We start from the raw sequence: 15,857 nt of genomic DNA on the forward strand, positions 1-15,857 counted from the left end.
TTATTGACTTCAGGGTGGAAGGGAGAGGGAGAGAGAGAAATATCAACGATGAAAGAGAATCATTGATCCACTGCCTCCTGCACACCCCACTAGGGATTGAGCCACAACCCAGACATGTGCCCTGAAGAGGAATCGAGCCGTGACCTCCTGGTTCATAGGTCAACACTCAAACACTGAGCCACACTGGCAACGCAAGAATAATTTATTGACTATATTTTTATTGACTTCAGGGATAGGGAGAGAAAGAGAGAAACATCAATGATGAAAGAGAATCATTGATTGACTTCCTCCTGCACGCACCCCACTGGGGATTGAGTCCACAGTTCAGGCATGTGCCCTTGACTGGAATCAAACCTGGGACCCTTCAGTCTGTAGGCCGACGCTCTATCCACTGAGCCAAACCAGCTAGGGCTCGCATGGATTTTTTATCACATATACAAACAGAATACTGGCCTAGGAATCAAGCGATGCTGGCTCTTCTTTTTTATTAAGCAACTATTTTGAGGAAGAAAAAAAGAATGTGCGCGCGCGCATACACACACACACACACTACACTTCCCCTTCGGCCCCACACACAAATAAGGATAGAAAAATAAATTATGAAAGGATCACAAGAAGCAAACCCTGAAAAAGGAAATATGGGGCTAAAAGAAGGGAGATTTTTACTTTTAATTTAAATATTCTTTCTTATTACCCATAGAATCTTCTAAATGTATTACAGGTATGAGAAGTGTAAAAACTTTTTTATTGTTCTTAGACACGAATGTAAACAAATCAACCTATTCTCAAAGTACTCCATCAACTAAGACCATATTATTACCTGCTTATAACTGTCTCTCCACTCCTCAAGGTTATCTCTGTTCAATTTAATGCAGTAAAGATCTTTGTTTGGAATCATATGAACCTGGGTTTAAATTATGCCTAAGCCACTTATTTGTGTTTTAAGACCTGAAAACCTGTACCCTCATCTGCAGAATGGGAGCATTAATGCCTATGTCTTAGGGCTGTTAAAAAAATGAAAAAGATCTGGCATATAGTGAGTACTCTCCAAACCTTAGTTCTCTTTTCTCTCCCCTCAACTCCCTCAAAAAGACATGTGTACAAAGGAAAACAGCCCCATACATATCTGGTCTTGCTGCTCCTTTGATTTGAAATGCTCACCATCTCTTCCCTATCACTCTAGATTTTATTCTTCTTTAAATATACAGTGTATGATATATCTCTCTCAGGAAGCTTTCCCCACTTAAGCAAGGGTATACTGATATCTACCATCTGAATGGAAAAGCTTTCGTGATGAGTACCAAACAACTTACTACTAGATTACATACTCTTTTATACCATTTTCAAGTTTCATGTATGTAAAATTCATGTACAGGTTTCTTAAAATGACCATAACTCCATTGGGAAAAGAACTTATTTCTATTTTCTTGATATTTAACACAGTACTTAACATATAATTAAACATAGTCATGCTTAATAAATATGTTAACCTAATTTAAAAAGGAAAAACTGTATAAAATATGTTGGTAAAGTAAGTGAAAAGGCTGAAACAGTTTTAAATTTGCATTCATGTACATTCTATCCCTTTCAGAAGTTTGATAAACAAAATCTGATCAAGAATATAAAGTTATTTTATGTTTAAAACAAGTCAAACTGAAGGCTAATATTAAATATTAGAGCTGCCCTGGCTGGGTTTCTCAGTTGGTTAGAGCCTCATCCCATACACCAAAAGGTGGCAATTCGATTCCTGGTCAGAGCATATACCCAGACTGTAGGTTCAACCCCAGTCAGGGTGTGTGTGGGAGGCAACTGATGAAGTTTCTCTCTTATATAGTTCTCTCTTTCTCTTTTCTATCCCGCCTTCCCTTTCTCTAAAATCAATTTTTAAAGAAAATATTTTAAATGTTAAAGCCAAGTTTCAGAAAAGTATAAAGTAATGGGTTTTTATTTTGACTAATAATGTATATTATTTCAGGACTTGAGGAAAAGAGCTCTGTATGTGGATTCCTTACCTGTCTTTTGCAATACCCAGCACTTATACCATATCCTTCCAGCTGCAATGAGTTTATATTCAGAGAATGTAACTGAGCCAAGGTTTCTATTATGGCTACATATATGGCTGAGCGCTCTGCTGGGCTAACTCCAGGAATTGTGATGTCACGAAAAATTCGACCCTGTGAAAGCAATTACAATAGATAATTTAAAACAAAATAAATCTTTTCATACTAACTCTTTGCAGTTTCTCCATCCCCTACTGCCGACAAAACAAAAGGATAACAGTTTTCCAACCAAAAGAAGTTATTTGTAGAATATACTTGAAAAATGTTCATTTGTGAAACATGTCTAATTTAAGAGCATATAATGCCAAAGGGAAAATGCAAAGATATGCCAAGGTGAACTTAAAGGACAAAAACGACTTTCAAGTTATATTTTACAAAAATAAAAAGCTTTTAAACAATTTAAATGTATCATCCTTAACGGACTGATTTATAATTTGGAGTTTTTCCCCTCACTTTCTGGACAATTTTGGTATTGCCATTACATATAGCTCTTTACTGACACCTAGAGGAAAATACTGTGCTCAAATTAAAAGTCTGCAAAACAAACTAATGATCTAAAATGATTAATAAACTATCATTTGTTAACATCTAACTTCTTAATTGAAAACAAAAGAATAACAAAGATTGTGTTAATTTACCTGCACATGTTCCATCACGTAAAATTCTGTTCCAATGACAGAAGCATCACTGCAGTACAATAGAGGCTTGGGAACAGGGAATCCAATTGAAAACAAAGCTTTCTGGACTTTAAATTCTCTATCAATCTAAATAGGATGATAGATTATTACAAATCAGAAACATAGAAATTTAATAACTACTTGTGAGCTAACATTAAGACTAGAATTAAATTTTTAAATGACCTACAGGATAATAGTTCCCTTACTATTTTCCTTAAATGTAGTTTTGTGCAGCACTAAATTAGGCCAGCACTAAAACATGATAAATTATGCTAAATAGGATAGGCATATTCATGGAGCCTAATCCTGGTTCTGGATATATGAAGGCAACAGATCCTGATCACAATATTTCACAGGTATCATCATAAACATCTCTTTGTTCTCAGCAGGTTCCTGATCACTGGCTCACTCTGTCTCTCTCATGTCTCCCCAGGGGGCGCAGGCAAGTCTCAATTCTAATGCTCTTGGCACAGTCAGCTCCAGGATGCTGGGGGGTCAGTGGGTACTGGGAGAAGGAAAAATCAACTGCTCCTTCTGGAGATCAATGGAGGTGCTTGTGTCCAAGGCAGGGCATGGGGATCCTTCCTGGGAATTGAGGCTGCTGTACAGCTCAAGATAACTATTGGGAAAGGAGGCAACAAGAAGCAAGCTGGCACTGAAGCAAGAGCCCAAAGAAGATAGTGAGAAGAGTGGGCCTCCTCGATCAGAACAGTTTAATAACTACTTGTGAGCTAATGTGTATGGGCTATCACTCAGGACCCGAGGACACAGTTTACAGAGAACTGTGATGCCAACTCATCTGCAAGCAAAGTCCCCTTGCCCAGTGGTGCTCCTGATCCCTCCTCAGGAGAAGAAACCATGCAGCTCACTTTGACAGCATGGAAAAAGCAGCTGCTGCTGCAATAACTAGAGCAGGGAAGTGAGTAAACCTATGACCAAGGTGAGAGAAGCCAGCAGTGCCAAGAAGTGTTTATAACCACCTTGGTTCTGGGAAATAGGGTGGGGTGGGATGGTGGTGGGTTAGAGAGTCACAAAGTGGATTACAGTATGGGAGCACTGCTATTTTTCAATGCAGATCTGGGAAAAATAAAGGACTTGAAACAATGTACTCCAGATCCTTGAGCTGAGAACATTATGTTGTGTTCAGTGTCTTCTGGTAGGATGTTATAAAAAAGAGAGTCAAGTAGAGCTATTTATTGGGGCATAAATCTCTGGATAGGTAGGGATTCTCCTTCATTCATGTTAAGTTTCATACACAACTTGCCCTGGCTGGGTGGTTCAGTTGGTTAGAGCAACATCCTGTACACCAAAAGGTTGCAGGTTCTGATCAGGGCACATACCCAGGTTGTGGGTTTGATCTCTGGTAAGGGTGTGTGTGGGAAGCAACCAATCAATGTTTCTCTCTCATATCAATGTCTGCCTCCCTCCCTCCCCCCTCCTCCCCTCCCTTTATATCCCTTCCTTTCTAAAAATCAAAAACATATCCTCAGGTAAGAATTTAAAAAAAAGTTACCCAACTTTTTTTTTATCTTAAGCATCCAAGTTACTTCATGTGTCTGGGAATATGATATGGGACCAAGAAAGTCAGAATCAGCATTTTCCATTACTATGCTATTAAGCCCACCCCTCAAAGGCCCGGGAAGTCAGCTGGGCCTGGGAAGCACCTGTTATACATTATTATAATCATAAATATTAATGTTCTCCAGGACTTTGATTTCTTTCTTCTCCTGTTTTCTTCTCTAAAAATTCATGTTTTCTGAAAATAGAATCCCTTAATTTAAAAAAATATTTTATAATTCTCACTAAATCTAGTATTTAGAGAATACTATAAAATGATATTCAAATATTTCTTTTTATCACCAAAAGATCAGGGGATTGTTATAGCAAATATTTTACAATAAGTCAGTGAATAGATATTATTATAAGATGTAATGTGCTTTTAAAAACATAATTTAAATATAGAATCAAGGTACAAAGTATCTATAAATGAGTGGCACTGAAAATATTCACTGAATGACTATATTCCTAGCCAACTATACAAAAAGGAATGAAATCCATATAAAGACTGGATGTTGCCTGATATTAATAGCCTATAGACTTAATTTCAGCCTCAAGTCCTTTTTCAAAACAAAAATGGGAAATACAATTCAAGCGAAATTTTTATCTAAGAAATAAAATGAATTTTCTGCTATTTAATAATCATGACATGACTTTAAAAAGCAATTTAAATTGTTTTTGTGTGTATAAAATGCATTTATTTATCAACAAAGAATGTATTATTGCACTTGTATTATAAGGTATCATTACCACACCTTATGTGCTTTAGGAAGAAGTGAGCCAGGTGGTTTTTTTCTGAGTACATATTCTTGAGAGCCCTTCTGGAGATAAAAGGTTGGATTGGACTGTCCTGATCTAGACAAGAGAAAAGAAATGGTCAATTACAAAGATTTCTTTTCCTTCTTCCGCAAATCCTACTGAAATATCATAAGAAACACAAAATGAAAATACATCCATTTCAATGTTGTAAAGCCGAGTGGTGCTGCCAGAAGCTCAGAACATGAGTTTGGGATGATAAAATGCAGATGGCAACACAGTGACAGCTAGAGAAACTGTAACTCACATAGAAAGAGGACTTTACTCACTGCCTGTAAATCATGAGTTTCATCAGAAGTACCCCTAGACATTGCTCACATCTAAGTAAAGAAAGGCTGGGAAAAGAACAACTGGAGGTGATCCATAAGAAATTTAATTAAAGGATGCTGGAATAGCTGGGTTAGTGTCCCCTCATCTGCCATTGGAAAGATAAACCCATATGCATCTCCAAGGTCAGTACCCAAGTACAGCCCTCTACAATGGGAATTCTGATAAGCAAGATACTAGAGTGGATATCTGGACTAGGGAAGTGCAACAGTGCTCCAGTAACTCACAGACACCAGGGCACTGGCTTTCCACACTAGGTGAATAGAAATTCTCACATACGCTAAGGAAATACGCTCCAGCTACCATATCAAAACCATCCAATCTATACCTTCATTTACTATATGAGCAGTTGAGAATTGCCCAACTTCTAAAGAATCCAACAGCATGAGCGAGGCCTTAAAATAAACAAGCAGAAGAATCAATCCCTGAGGTAACAGCTAATAAAGGAAAGTGAAATAAAATTATTCCTTCTAAGTTTCTACCTAGGCCTCCAGCCTCCATCTGCAAAGAACAAGAGGTCAGATTGGGCATAGCATCATCCTTCTCCTACAAGCCAAACCCATCCTTCCCAACAATCATATCAAAGAGCACTGATCTGGGCACTATCTAATTTTGTGTTGGTGTCTTTTAGCATAAGAAAGTGGGGATCATTACCAATGGTCAGGAAATGGGACCACCTCAAGCTATGTTGTTTATCTTGACATGAGACAATTTATACATGATGATCCAAAGAATCAAGTTGCAATGTACCTTATCAAAACATTTTTTAGTGCCAAGCATCTGATGGAATGTATTTTTGATGATGCAGTCATTTATGAAGCACTGGCCTTTCATGATGGTAAATGACCCAGGTGAAATATAATTGAAAACTAAGTTTCCCATGAAAGTTACCATGTGAATTACAATATGACCCAGCAATTCCACTCCAAGGTAAAAACATTTGGGCAAAGGTAGGTTTATATAAGACTATATAATGCAAGAATAAATAATAATACAAGAATAAACATGCCCTAGCTGGTTTGGCTCAGTGGATAGAGCATCAGCCTACAGACAGAAGGGTCCTTGGTTCTATTCCAGTCAAGGGCATATACCTCTGTTGCAGGCTCCTCCTGGTCGGGCCTTGGTCAGGGCTCGTGTAGGAGGCAATCAATCAATGTGTTTCTCTCACATCAATGTTTCTGTCTTTCCCTCTCTCTTCCACTCTAAAAAATCAATGGAAGAATATCAACAGGTGAGGATTAAAAAAATAAACTCTGTGTTTTGTGTACTTGCCACTGTAAACCTACATTTTCCCACATAAAAGTTGTACAATAATATTCATAGTAGCACTATTCACCCCAGCCAAAAAGTGGAAACAACTGAAATGTCCATCAACAAATGAACAGATAAACAAAATGTGATATAGCCACACAATGGAATATTACTCAGCCATAAAATGAAGTTCTGATACATTCTACATGAATGGACTTTGAAAACATTATGTTAAGTGAAAAAAAAAAACACCACTTGCAAAAGGCCACATATTATATAATTCAAATTTTATGAAATATCCAGAATATGTAAATCCATAGTGACAGAAAGTAGATTAGTGGCTGCTAGTGGATGGGGATTGGAAGGTAAGGGTTTTTGGAAAGATGGCAATGTTCTGGAATATATGTATAGTGGTGATGGTCATACAACTTTGTGAATATGCTAATATAAGCCACTAAATTATATATTTATTTTTGAATTTTGTGTAATAAATTTTATCTCAAAACACCACATACAAAAAACACAACTGAAACCCACCAAACTAAAAGCTTTTCCTCTGACTAGGTTCTAACAAAGACAGAGAGAGAGAGAGAGAGAGAGAGAGAGAGAGAGAGAGAGAAAGGCCCACCTTGGGAAAATCATCACTAATACTGTGAACACAGTACCAGCTAAATTTAACCACTCCATGCATCAGGCCTCCATATAGTCTGGAACCCATTGATGAAATCAATATAAGAATCATCAATGAGTCAATGGTCATAACTTTTATTTAGGATTTGGACAAGATATTTGGTACTGAAAGAAATGTGTTAATCTATAACAGGGGTCCTCAAACTTTTAAAACAGGGGGCCAGTTCACTGTCCCTCAGACTGTTGGAAGGCCGGACTATAGTTTAAAAAAAAAAAACTATGAACAAATTCCTATGCATACTGCACATATCTTATTTTGAAGTAAAAAAACAAAACAAAACAGGAACAAATAGAATACTTGTATTTGCATGTGGCCCATGGGCCATAGTTTGAGGACCTCTGATCTATAACCAAAGAGGTGGCACTTTTTATTTGTCCAACCTTAAATCACAAAATGAAATCTTTGCATTTAAGTGTACAATTAGGAACACTCAATGTTTGAATAAGACTGACTACATAATCAATTTCAAAAGGCCCTAACAGGCAACCCCCAGCACTAGCTCTTTTAGAAGCATGTGAAATGGAAATACAGTACACTAGCAGGGCAGTAGCAGATGAGTTTCTGATTTATTCTATGACCCTTCTGTCCCTTTGGTGATAGCTCAGGTTCCAAGAAATAAGACCACAATGGATGAGTATGGGTTCCACCTGGTTTAGAAGCCTCATGCTCCACAGGAGCCATTACCTCTAGTAGCAGTCCTCTGGGAACCCTTTCCAGGGTCCTAGCAAGGAGCATGACCAGTAGTGAGCCCTCATTGTACTTAGGCAAACCCAAAGCATCCCACCAGATACTTGTAGTTCATTCATAGGCCTTCCAGATCAGACGCACTGGATCAATTAGATATGATTTTTTACCGTAAGTAATGTTGCCTGGAAATGCCATCTTTAGCAAGTTTCCAGAATAACAGAGCTAGAAAGCTAACTTAATTTGTCTGCAGAGAAGAAGAAAAGGTTTTTAATCCCTTCCTCACATCATGGTAGACAAGTCTTAGGCCTATGACTTCATCCTAATAAGCAGCATCTCCATAATTCAGAAACTTAGAAAACCCTACAAGATTGTTTTCAATAGCAAGAAATTGAAGAAGCATTAATCTTGATAAGGGTGTTACTTATGTTTGCAGCTATGTAGGCAGCCATCTTGTCCCTTGACTAGAGATTTGAAAATATTCAGGATTTGCTGCTCTTTGATATGACACCTTTTCCTTTGGTATTGAACCATAGGTGAAGTAATGACTATTCTCATCAAGTGTAATACAACAGTTCATGCCAAGATGAATTAGACCTTCGCCATCTGTTCTGACAATTGTGTGTTCATTCAGGCTTATGAAATTGAATGAGCGCTGTGAAGGATAACAACCAGTGTGGCAAATTTGAACTCACAGACATCCCTCCTGCAGCCTATAGGTTGTACAGATTGAAGTAACTTGTGATATTGATGCCAATAGTATCTCAAATGTGTATGCTGTAGATAGAGATCAAGAAAAGAGAAGATTTGCCGAAACCGGTTTGGCTCAGTGGATAGAGCGTCGGCCTGCAAACTGAAGGGTCCCAGATTCGATTCCGATCAAGGGCATGTTCCTGGGTTGCAGGCACGTCCCCAGTGGGAGATGTGCAGGAGGCAGCTGGTCGATGTCTCTCTCTCATCGATGTTTCTAACTCTCTATCTCTCTCCCTTCCTCTCTGTAAAAAAAAAATCAATAAAATATATTTAAAAAAAAAAGAAAAGCAAAGATTAAAAGACTGATGCCATAGTGTTTGAGCATGGAAAACATTGAGTAAATGGTCCAAGAGACTTAAATGTACAAAGCAGGAGATGAGAAGCACAGAGGCAAAATATCCCCTAAGGCCCTGGCCAGTATTGTTCACAGTGGTTAGAGGATTGGCCCACACACCTCAGATTTAATTTGTGACCAAGGGCAGGTACCTGGGTTTTGGGTTCACTTCCCACCCCACCCCCAATCCCTGGTCTCTTTTACATCAACGTCCCCCCAGCTTTCTTTCTACCTCTTTCTCTCTCCCCTCATCCCTTCTACTCTCTCTCTAAAAAACAATGGGAAAAATATTTGCAGTGTAAGTTATATCTGAAAGTTGTCATATCTTTAAATGAAGAATAATGAGCATTTCATACTTCTGAACCCAACAGTCATTGGTTAAGGGCCATCCTGGGCATTGCAACATTCAGGGCAAAGGAGCTTCCAGTATGCCAAGAGCAGTATAAAGACAAAACAAAACAAAACAAACAAACAAAAAAGCCACCAAACCAGTGTACATGGAAATAATAAAAAGGATCCAAAAGAATCTGGGCAAAGTATCAATAATATCTACTAAAATAAATATTCTTGCTTCCAATTCATGACCATGAACTTCAAAGTGAACCCTGTGTGGCAACCATAATATATTTCTTTAGCCTACTTAATCTCCCATGCTCTTGGGTAACTATTTCACAAATTCTCCTCTTCAAATTTCCAACACCTTTTCCTCCATCTTCACTCTCAGCTGACTCTAGCTTCCTATTTCACTGAGAGAACAAAAGCAATTAGATGAGAACTTCTACACACTTACACTGCCATATCTACTGCACACAAGCATCTGTGCCCATATACTGTGTCTTCCCTGCAAAGTCTGTAGAATGTTCACATTCCTATCTAAGGAGACTCCCACATCTTGTGAATTAGATCCCAGCCCACTCTTGCCTACTCGACTTCATTCCACTCTCTCCTGAACAATTTTCCCCTCTCTCGATCACTGGTATCCTGGTTTGGTGGCTTTTGCATCCAATAGTTAGCCCCTGTGGCTTCTTCTTCTTCTTCCTTTTTTTTTTTTTGTACTGCCCTCTCTCTTCTGGATCACTGGCACCCAGCATATACAAACATGCTATATATTTTTTTAAAAGACTTATCTTGATTCCCTGTCTCCCTCTACTTAAAACATTTTTACTCCCTTATTATGGAAAAACTTGAGTTTACACTCCCTGATCCAGTTCCTCTCCTATTTTCTCTTAAACCCATTTCAATCAAGCTTTCATTCAGATCTTTCCACTACTTTTTTTCAAGGCCACTAATACTGTTATGGTATGAAACCATGACTTCTCCCTACTTCTACAGCCATTCCTTCTTTTACTCCATTGCAGCCTCCTCCTTGATTCTACATCTTCCTGACACTGAGGTGCCTAGGACTGTTTCTAGACCTCTTTATGCAGACTCATTTTCTAGGTAAGCTCTATGATTTAATGGCTTTAAATACCATCTCTACGTCAATGACTACTAAATGCACATGTCTAGTCCAGACCTCTGTCCTGATCCTCAAACTTATATCTGTTAACCGCACAGACCCACTTGGATGTCTAAAAGGCATCTTGAAACTTAACATTCCAAAATGGAGATCTGACATTTAGCCTCAAATCTGCTTCTCTATAATCACCTCTATTTTATTTTATGGTAACTCCATCCTTCCAGTTACCAAGACAAAATGGAATACTAGTTGTCTCTTTTTCTTTCATCTCCCACATTTGATCAGTCAGTAAAGCCTTTCAAATAAACCCAGACTATGACCATTTTGCACCTATTCTACACTACCATCCTGGTCTATGCCACTAATATTTCTCAACTGGACCACTGCCCCAAACTGGTTTCCTTGACTTTGTCCCTGTCAATCAAACACAACAGGCAGAGACTAAAAAGACAACTCAGTCCCCCATCTGTCCCCTAAACCCTAATTTCTCTCCATTTCAACTCAAAGTAAAGGCCAAAGTCTTTATAATGGCCAACAGACCATTGTTTTCCTTGTTTCCACCACTCTGGTCACATTGGCTTGTATTCCTTCAACACACTGGGCACACTCCCACTTAAGAACCTTTGTGCTTGCTGTCCCCCCTCTGCCTGGAATGTTCTCCCCCCAGATAATTGCATGGCTCATAACCTCATCTCCTTCAAGTCTTTGCTGAATGCCACCTTCTCAAATGAGGCCTTCCTGCTCCCTACTCCAAACATTTCCTATTCTCCTTTATTTCTCTCCATAGTATGTATCACCTTCTCCTACACTGTAATGTTTATTTATAGTTTGTATTCTTCAAATAGAAGAGGAATTCCAAGAAGGCAAGATTTTTTGTTTGTTATATTTCCAATGATTGGAGCGATGCCATGCACATATTAGACACGTAACTGCAAAACACAACTTTTGTTGTATTGAGCTATTAAATGCTTTCAATATTTAATTCTAAATATTTTGTATTTCCAATGATTTTCACAAATTCTAAAATCAAATTTGCATAGATAAAAAAGAATAGTTACAGGATTTGTAGTGTAAATAACACAGTAAACACCATTGTTCTCAGTACCCAGTTTAAGGAAATTACTGTTATCTCTGAAGCCCTGTGTGCCCCTCCCCTCAGAGTAACTACTGTCCTGATTATTAAATTTATCTTTCCTTTGAAGTTTACGCCCTTAAACAATATACTGCTTATTTGTCCATTTTTTAAATTTTGTGTTGTTGTATATATCTGCAGCTGAATCATTTTCACTGTATAGTATTCCATCATATATATAATTTATTCATCCAGTCTGCTACTGATGAACATTGTGTCATTTCCTTTATTTCTGCTATTACAAACAGTGCAATGAACATTTTTGTAGATTACCTCTAGGAAAAGAATTGCTGTGTCTTGAGGCATGTCTATTTTTCCATTTAAATCTTTAAAAGATCATATCAAATTGTTTTCCAAAGTAGTTAATTCACATTCCTACCAACTGTGGATATGAGTCTCTGTTGCCCCATAACCCAGCCACTTGTTTGAAATTGTCAGATTTTTAAAAAAGGCAATATGGAGATCTGAAATGGTATCTCATTGTTTCAATTTGCCTTTCACTGAATACTCGAGGTGCAGTGATCTCGAGCATCTTCCAGTCTGTTAACCGTTTTTCTGTTGGGCTATTGGAGTTCTTTATACATTCTGTTTATTAACCTTTTAACCATTATACGTATATATTGCAAACATTTCTTTTTAATTTCACTTTCTTTAAGGAGTCTTTTGTCTTTTTAAAGAATTTATTCTCTACTCCAAAGTCAACAATTATCTCCTATATGACTTCCAAATGGTTTTAGTTTTACCTTTAACGCGAATTCACCTGGAACTTTGTGAGGTAATGAAAAGGTCTAATTTCAATATTTTCATACATATAACAATTATACCTATGTAATTTATTGAAAAGTCCTCTCTACACACAAATTCTTTTTTTTTTTAATTTAAATTCTTTATTGCTTGAAGTATTACATTTGTCTCCTTTTCCCCCCATTTGACCTCTCCCCAGCTACTCCCACCCCCCAGCACTTGCCCTCACCCCTGCTACTGTGCCCATTGGTTATGCTTATATGCATACATACAAGACATTGGTTGATCTCTTACCCCTCCCCTCCCCTCCCCTGTCTTCTCTCTGAGGTTTGACGGTCTGTTCGATGTTTCTATGCCTCTGGATCTATTTTTGTTCATCAGTTTATGTTCATATATTCCACAAGTGAGTGAGATCATATGATGTTTATCTTTCTCCGACTGGCTTATTTCGCTTAGCATAATGCTCTCCAGGTCCATCTGTGCTGTTGCAAATGGTAAGAGTTGTTTCTTTTTTACAGCAGCATAGTATTTCATTGTACACACACTGATTCTTGATGCCAGCATTGCCATATATCAAAATTCTATAAATATTTGGGTCGTTTTGGTGGACCCTCTGATTTTATTGGTCTATTTCTGTGCTAATATCATGCCTTCTTAATTCAAATTTCCTACTTTTCATCTTCAGGAGTGTTTTTGCTATTCTTGGCCGTTTGCTCTTGCACATAAAATTTACGAGTAATTTCTCAAATTAGAGAAAAAATTAAGATTTTTTATTGCCATTGTGCTGAATCTATACATATAAGTTGGGGAAAAATGCACTACTGAATTTTTCTTTTCATGAACATTGTCATCTGTCAGTTTAATTCTTTTTAAAAGTCTAATAAAATTTTATGACAGTCTTGCACAGATTTTATTAGATTAATATCTAGGCAATTTATACTTTTGGTGCTTTTATTAATTATACATTTTAAGATTACATTTTATTGGTTTGTTAGTTTTTCCATACTGAACTTTGATAAACTCTCTATTATCTGTAGATTATTGGCTTTTTAAATCCATGAATCAATTAGTTTCTAAACATGTATTTGATAGCTCTTTCTTCAGTTGATTTATAAACTTTTGGTATTCATATTCTGAATTTTTTTTAAGATTGACACTTCAGAAATTTTGAAACTTTCTTTGTAGCCCAACATGTCTTCAATTTTCATAAACTTTTTCATGTGTTCTGGAAGGAAATATGTATTTTTTGTGGGATAGTTCTATCCATATACTATGTAGGCATACCTCAGAGATATTGCAGATTTGTTTCCAGACAACTGCAATAAAAGTGAGTTTTAATCTTTTTGCTGGTGGAAGGATTTTGCCTTCAATTTGTAAAAAAAACACAACATCTGTGAAGTGAAATAACGCTAAGTGCAATTGAACAAGGTATGCCTGTACTATTTACGCCACAACTGATTTCATTTAACAAGCACAATCCTGGTTATTTTAACATCCAACCTAATTCAGAATTAGGTATTTTTCAATTAGATAATTCTCCAACAATTCTAGGAGATACATATTACTCTATTTTACCAAAGGAGGACTCAATGCTCAAAAGGGTTAAATCACCATCCAGATTTCCACAGCAAGTGGCCTCGTGGAAATTTGAACTTTGATTTGTTTTAGTTTGTTACAACACAAAACGTCTAGGCTAGAAACCTCAGCTGTTTTTTTATTCCACCTCCTCCTTCATCCTCCATTGTCTACTGGGACTACGTGCCTTAAACCTGAATTATACCTCAAAACTCTCTTTTATCCAGGTCCTTTGCCACTATTTTTTTTTTTTAACTCTAATCAGGAATAAAGATGGTAGTGATAAATGCCACTGGTATATAGTTCTGTTGCCATGTTTAAATCCTTTCACCTATTGTACTTCATTTAATTATCAGGATTACTCAGAACAGCCGGGTATTTGTTACAGGTTAGGAAACTAGCTCTCAGAGAGTTTATGCAACACTAGAGGCCCTGCAGGGCTCCCCTCCAGCACCCAGAACTACAGCCCAAAGTGGCGGTGTGGTTTGCCAAGTGGAAGATCTACCATTAGAATTCGAATCCCCCAGGTGGGGCTATTAGGCCAGCCTCCGAGAATATGGCCAATTATAAAGGAGTAACACTTGTTTCTCAGGGGGAAAAAAGTTAATGGTTATAGAACAAAAGTTGAGCGAAGGCCTCTGTATACCCCACAGGGCTTCCAAGCCTCAGTGAATCCCCGAGGTGCAGAATTGCATCCCTGAACGGAGATTCCTTCTCATAGTTGGAATCGTGACTAGGGCCTCTTCCATAATTGCCCACGAACTGGAAATTCCCCGAATGCCATGCCAGCTCCCGCCTGCAGAGTGTGTCATTGCAGGAGAAGAAACTGGGGCGGCGGGGCATCGGGAACCCACCCAGGGGCAAAGGGAGAAAAGCACGACGCACAGATTCGTTTCGACTGGAGGAGGCTAGTGGCGATACCTGTACTGGGCAATGGTCAGCTTGGCCTCGGGCTCGGCCCCGAAGCCGGGCAAGTGCAGGCTGAGGTAGGCCTCCAAGGGCCTGCAGTCGAACTTGTGCTGCGGCAGCACTTCGCCGGCTTCTGGCTCGCGGGAGGCTCGGTTCTCCATGACGGCCGCCGCGAAACCCACAGGTACTTTCAGTGCCGGGAGGGGTCACTTTATACCCAAGTGGGCGTGGCCTGGGGCGAGGCCCGCCTGCGCCCGGTCGGCTCCAGCCAATCACACACGAGTTCGGCACAGTTGCTGAGCAGCACAGGCCCGCGGAATCCCGGTGATTCCGGCTCCGCTTGGGAAATGTCCGGACAACCGCTCTCCTGTTTGGATTTTAAACGAGCAGTCAGCCTCAGAATCGGAGACCTCAGTTTTAAAGACAGCAAAGCCGCGTCCGTCGCGACCGGCAAATAAGAAGGCAGAGCCTCTGCCACCTCTACACCTGCTGCGGAAGACCTATAGCGTCCGCTTCTGAAAAGGGTCCGTTTGGACCTCGAGCCCAGGAATAAAAGTTCCTGGTGTTTGAGCCGCCCACTCGACATGGCAATAGCGCCGGCCGCCCGCTCTGGACGCTTAGGACCTCGGCCCTGCTGAGGCCTGGTCTCTTAGGACCCGGCAAAGGAGACAAGTTAGAAGGGGTGTGTGTGGTGTGTGTGTGTGTTTCTGACGGGAGCGATGACTCCAACCGGAAGTGGTACCGCGGGACGCCGGCGGGAGTGGCGGAGACGTGTCTTTCTGTGAGGCGCTGGGAGCAGGTCCTGGGCTAGGGGAGCCGGGACGGGTGCCGCCTTAGATACTCCTTACGGGCCAGCAACCCTGTCAGTGTGGGGGGGCGGCGGCGGCG

The 15,857-nt window shown here is 39.2% G+C and overlaps 1 protein-coding gene across 1 annotated transcript in view; it reads right to left on the bottom strand.

Moving 5' to 3' along the window:
* ACAD11 (acyl-CoA dehydrogenase family member 11) overlaps positions 1–15,185 on the bottom strand; it is a 70,618-nt gene extending 55,433 nt beyond the window's left edge. The window contains exons 1-4 of the mRNA XM_015568070.1: positions 14,982–15,185; positions 5,050–5,149; positions 2,699–2,824; positions 1,979–2,174 (exon numbers count right to left, since the gene is read on the bottom strand). Coding sequence (XP_015423556.1) covers positions 1,979–2,174; positions 2,699–2,824; positions 5,050–5,149; positions 14,982–15,130 — 571 coding nt within the window. The 5' untranslated portion in view covers positions 15,131–15,185. The remainder of the gene's footprint in view (positions 1–1,978; positions 2,175–2,698; positions 2,825–5,049; positions 5,150–14,981) is intronic.
* Positions 15,186–15,857: the final 672 nt, after the last annotated feature.

Source organism: Myotis davidii, unplaced genomic scaffold, assembly GCF_000327345.1.
Source record: "Myotis davidii unplaced genomic scaffold, ASM32734v1 scaffold962, whole genome shotgun sequence".
Taxonomy (NCBI): Eukaryota; Metazoa; Chordata; class Mammalia; order Chiroptera; family Vespertilionidae; genus Myotis; species Myotis davidii.